Source organism: Gymnoscopelus braueri (assembly GCF_963280865.1).
Source record: "Gymnoscopelus braueri genome assembly, chromosome: 13".
NCBI classification, from domain to species: Eukaryota; Metazoa; Chordata; class Actinopteri; order Myctophiformes; family Myctophidae; genus Gymnoscopelus; species Gymnoscopelus braueri.
The window spans coordinates 19,101,714-19,106,889 of NC_137615.1; the positions used below are offsets into that span (position 1 = coordinate 19,101,714).

General features: G+C 39.3%; 1 protein-coding gene across 1 annotated transcript; it reads right to left on the reverse strand.

Moving 5' to 3' along the window:
- Positions 1 to 1,541: 1,541 nt before the first annotated feature.
- On the reverse strand, positions 1,542 to 4,743 carry LOC308099446 (uncharacterized protein; the record flags this gene model as incomplete). The annotated part of the gene is made up of 6 exons (XM_080448189.1): positions 1,542 to 1,595; positions 2,333 to 2,462; positions 2,653 to 2,821; positions 3,009 to 4,163; positions 4,285 to 4,368; positions 4,542 to 4,743. The coding sequence occupies 5 exons, from the start codon at positions 4,741 to 4,743 to the stop codon at positions 2,336 to 2,338; spliced, it is 1,737 nt and encodes a 578-aa protein (XP_080304315.1). The 3' UTR covers positions 1,542 to 1,595; positions 2,333 to 2,335.
- Positions 4,744 to 5,176: the final 433 nt, after the last annotated feature.

Below are 5,176 nucleotides of genomic sequence, written 5' to 3' on the forward strand. Positions count from 1 at the left end.
TTTCTGCCATCTTGATCCAAAATGGAGGTCAAGTGGGCCTGTGCAGCATTTATATACATGCTGCAAACTTCAATCTTCAACTTTATTGTCACATCACAAGTTATATGGAAGCGGATGCATTTGTTCTGTTTCTCTACTCAGTTATTCAGGATTTTATTATAACGCCAATATAACGCCCAGGATTCGAACACGGGTCTCCAATGTGCAAGCCAATCTTAACCACTAGCCTAAAGGGGAAAAGATACTGGGTTTTGGTCATCAGGCAGAGGCTCTAAGCCACTACTGCTACACTGTAAAAAAAAAAAATGTAAAAAAACAGGAAAATACTGGCAGCCGGGTTGCCATTTAAATTTTGTTAAAAATACAGAAAAACTTTGTAACTACTTTACAACACAATCCTGTAAAATCATTTTACAGTATAAAACGGTTTTATTTTACATTATTAACCAGTAAATACAACAAGCCTTTTCTGCTTAATTCAACCAATTATTAAGTAGCTTTTACATGCAGTTGTTGTAGATTTTGCATTATAAAATGTCTCAATTAACTTTTTTTTCTAAGAAATTTTAGATTTTATAGTGGTAAATACAGTAACTTTTACATAAAGTTCTTGTAGATTTTACATGAAATCCCATTAAATTACAAATAACATTTTTTATCTGTAAAAGCTGCATTATAAAATGTCTCAATTAACATTTTTTTCCTGCAAATAGTTAAAATAAACTTTTTTTTCGCAGCAATTTTTTGTTTTTATAGTGGTAAATATAGTAACCTTTACATGCAGCTGTATTTAGAGTGGTAAATACAATAGCTTTATTCTGCAGAAATTGCATTATCAGGGTGCTTTTACACCAATTAATTCATTCATATTTACATGCCGCTGTCGCTTATTGTACATTTAGTTCCATTCAATTCAATAACAGTGCTCAACTGTAAAAGTTGTATTAATGACACAGTGAAAACAAATTGTAAATACTGCAATAACTTTATTTTCAAGAATGAGCTTGAACTGCTATAAACATATACATTTTATGTACTTACAAATTGTGAAAATGTTGTAATGTAGCCTACAATATAGGCTAGGAATAACATCATTCCTTACAAGGTCTTAAAGATAGGTGCTGTAAATTCTGATGATTAAATTCTGATTATTATAGTGTATCAGTAACATGGGGTCTGACTGTCTCTCCACCTAATTAGCAAGACATTTTTCCCAGAACATTTAGACTGCTTGTACGAAGACAAATAAAAAGTATATCAAAAAAGGAGGGCAAGCTCCTAAACATGTCTTACATGTACTTTCAATTCAATTTTTCAATTTTATTTAAGTGTCAAATTACAACAAGTTGTATAAACAAAAATGTTATAAACTTAAACCCTAGCATATACTTTTGTGTACATCAAATCCAAAAACAAAAAAACAAAAAAAAGATTGGAGGGCGGTGGTGCAGTGTGTGTGTGTGTGTGAAGACACATCTGTGTGCACTGCATATTAAAGTTTAAAGGTTCCTGGAGTCAAGTTTCACGTGGGGGGGGGGGGGACGACGACGACGTTTGTCTTCTCCACTTTATCTGCATTGGTTGATGGATGACACCTGGGAAAATATAAGAAAAAATATATTAATAATGGGTGTGTATATCTAAGTACTGTGTGTGCGTGCGTGCATCACCCAACATCCACACCCGTTCTAACTACGAGTGTTAATGTAGTCGGTGCAGATTTAGAATGCATTTTGCAATTCTGTGGCTTCGTGATTGATCACAATCAACAGGAAGGCACTACTGCCGATGTAGTCTATCGGCGACTGGCACCTGACCGTCCCTCCCGTGAACAGCTGCCGGGGAGAGGCAAGTGGACCTGGCGGCTTCCCTGCGGTGTGTCCATCCGCCGTTGGAGCAGCGGTGGGTGGACTTCCAGGCCCTGGAGGTCCATAGGAGCGGTTGCGGAGGGCACTTTGTCACCGGGCAGACTGGGACTCGGAACTATGCCTTCTCTGGTGGTCCAGCATGGGACATGCCCAGACTGGTTGTTGGAGGGTTTTGACAGCTTGGGCAAAAGGACTGGCGAAGTGTTGTACCGTCTCTGCCACCATATATGGCGGAGAGACTGCTGAGTGACATTCTTGTTGTATCGTGAAGACATGTGCCATGAGATTGTGAATGTAACCTAACTGCACCTGTAATGTTAGTGTACTTTCTAATCGTGTGGACATAAAATGTCCGTTAATGAGCGTGTACTTACCATATGCATGTACATCTATGTACGCATCTCACTGTGTGTTTGTGTGTGTGTGTGTGTGTGTGTGTGTGTGTGTGTGGCCAACAATCTTACCATTCAAACATCACGCCACTCATGGTCCGACAGAGCCTGGATCAAGGTAGACACCCTAGGATTGACACTGAGACGTGCTTTTTTGCTCTCCACTTTAGTGCCTTTCTCTGGGTTGATTGAGAACATACACCTGCAGTCACAGAAGAAATGCATAGATTATAAAACAGCTATGTAAAGAAAAAACTAAAGTTGATCCTTTTTCTATTCAAGTTATTATATTAAAGCAACTTCATATGGCAAAGATTTTAATCAGGCAGCACTACTTTCTTTCAGTTAAATTAAGTGAAAATGCAGGAAAAAGCAAACCAAAAAATACACACCTCTGAAGAAACTCCAGGGTTGATGCCAGCGCTGATGGGTAGTGGATGTTGAAGCAATAGTAGCTTCCAAACATCATGCACACTGCTGACACGAAGGTGGGAATGTTGTCATGTACAATGACTTGGTCAACACTCAGCATATAACGTTTTGCTGAATAGCAGGACTTCCCTAAAAAAGGAGCAAAACAAAAAAACAAGTAATATTCAAATAAAATGTAACACAAACACATTAAAAAACAAGTAATATTCAAATAAAATGTAACACAAACACATTGAGACGTTTTTAGATTTTAAAATGTGTGTTTTACACAATAGACAGAACCGTAGAATGAAAAAAGAAAAAGAAAAAAACTTACCACACACAATGATGGCTGGAGTCAAGGGAACATTGTCCATCTGAACTTCCCGTGCCAGGCATGTTTGCTCCACATAACGGAACATTTCGTCCTCTTTCTCTTTAAAGTAGGCCATCAGAAGGAGCACCATCTCTTTTACATCATCAGACATACCACCCTGCTCTCCCCTCATCAATTTGTACTTTGTGTGGGCGTCCATGTACCTTTGGCTGATCTTTAGAGGATTGCGGTTCAAGTACTTCAGGAGACGTTCTCCCTTGACTTCCAGATTCCGTCCGAAAACCTCTTTCAGCTCAATTCCAGTAAGATTCTGGAAATGGACCACCATGCCAAGTTCCTGGAACCACAATGGCCACTCTGCCAGAAGGTCCTTGATGCTTTTCCCCTGGTTTACCTCTTTTCGTTGTGTGTAGAAAGTCGCCTTCATTAGACCTTTGACTTTATCTCGATCCACATCAGTTTGCTGATCCTCCATCATCTTCATTTTAGCTTTCTTCTGTAGCTGGCTCTGTGTGGTCTCTCCTAGGGGCAATAATTTTTGCTGCCAGTTGATGCACCCATATGTGTCCTGGACTGCTGCTCTTCGTTCAGGACTGACTTCGTCTGTGGTAGAGCCAGAATCAGATTCACCAAGCTTTCGTTTCCTCATGTGGGGAATCTCAGGTCGCCTCTGATTATTTATCCTACATATCAATTGTTTTTTTATAGAGTCATATCCTGTCCCAGGGACATCTCCTGCTATTACATCTTTCAGAGATTTGGGGTATTTTTCCACCATTTTTTTGGCAACTACCTCTGCGTGCTTGGACCCTAACTGAGAACATTTTTTCTTCATTGCAATGACCAGAATCCGGATCATCTCCTTTCTCAGTTTACTTGATGGTCCTTCTCCTCTCTCCAATGAGTGGATAAGTTCATCTGGGAACTGATCCCACGGTATCATGAAGCTCTCCACCCAGTCTCTGTCAGGACTTCGGAAGATGATGGAATCATTTGATGATAAACTTCTTGGTGAAAAAGACTGACAGGATGCAGACAGTCCTGATGATGCACCAGATGATGCAGCTGCACGAGATGATACTGATGCCAAAGATGACGGACCGGGCCATTCTGGTGAAGCAGCACTAGCTAAGCATCCGGTTTCAGGAGTCTGGTCTGAAAAACACATTCATACAAAGGCATACACATAAAGTTACACAATATGAATGTTTGTATATCACCGAATTACTTTGGCACTTGCATCCTGTATTTCAAAAGAAACACTCAAAGTGTGTACCAGATGATATTGACGCCCCAGATGACGGACCAGGGCATCCAGGTGAACCACCACTACCTGAGCAGCTGGTTTCAGGAGTCTGGTCTGCAAAACACACATACATTTCATTTATATTAATGCATTTTACTGTGCGTCTTCATTTCAATTTACTGTATGTGCACATACAGAGACATACGTTTCCTGTGTACGTATATGTGCGCGTGCTATGGAACATAAATCAAGTTTAAGCCATATTTACAATGCAATAATTTACTTACATTTCTGCTTCCAAGCCTCAAGGAGCTTTCGGGCTTGAATTGGCCTCAATGATGACAGCAAATCGTCTTCTGAAAGAAACTGAAAATCATCAGATGTCTCCACCCCCAATTCCTGTAATTTCTCTTCTAGAATCTTGACAATGACCTCTGAAAGGTCAGGTAGGACCGCAGTAATGGCGTTGTGTAGGAATGTCTCCTCCATTGCTGGAATGGGAAGAAAACATTACATTTTTCAAAAGCATTAATGACAAGACTACAGTAATTTGACAATATATATCATATATGTACACACACACTGTATATGCATTTTCTTTTTTTCTTGTGCATGGCCTCCATCACAGTGTCTTAGATAATGTTTATTTCGACAACACACTGTGTTTCAGCGGAATGACTTGGTGCCCGTTAAGAATGTATGATGTTAAAGGATAAAAATCTACCAAGTCATTAATGTAAAGACATTGTAACTTTGTACTCGGTTTTCTCACTGAGTATAGATGGTATTCAGAATAATAGTGAGATTCATGGATTTCCATCACAAAATAAACAGTTGCATCATTTTGAATTAAAATCATGAGCAGTTCTCCAAACTCCATGGACTCATCATTTTGTGAGACAAGGAAATGCCCTTTTTTATA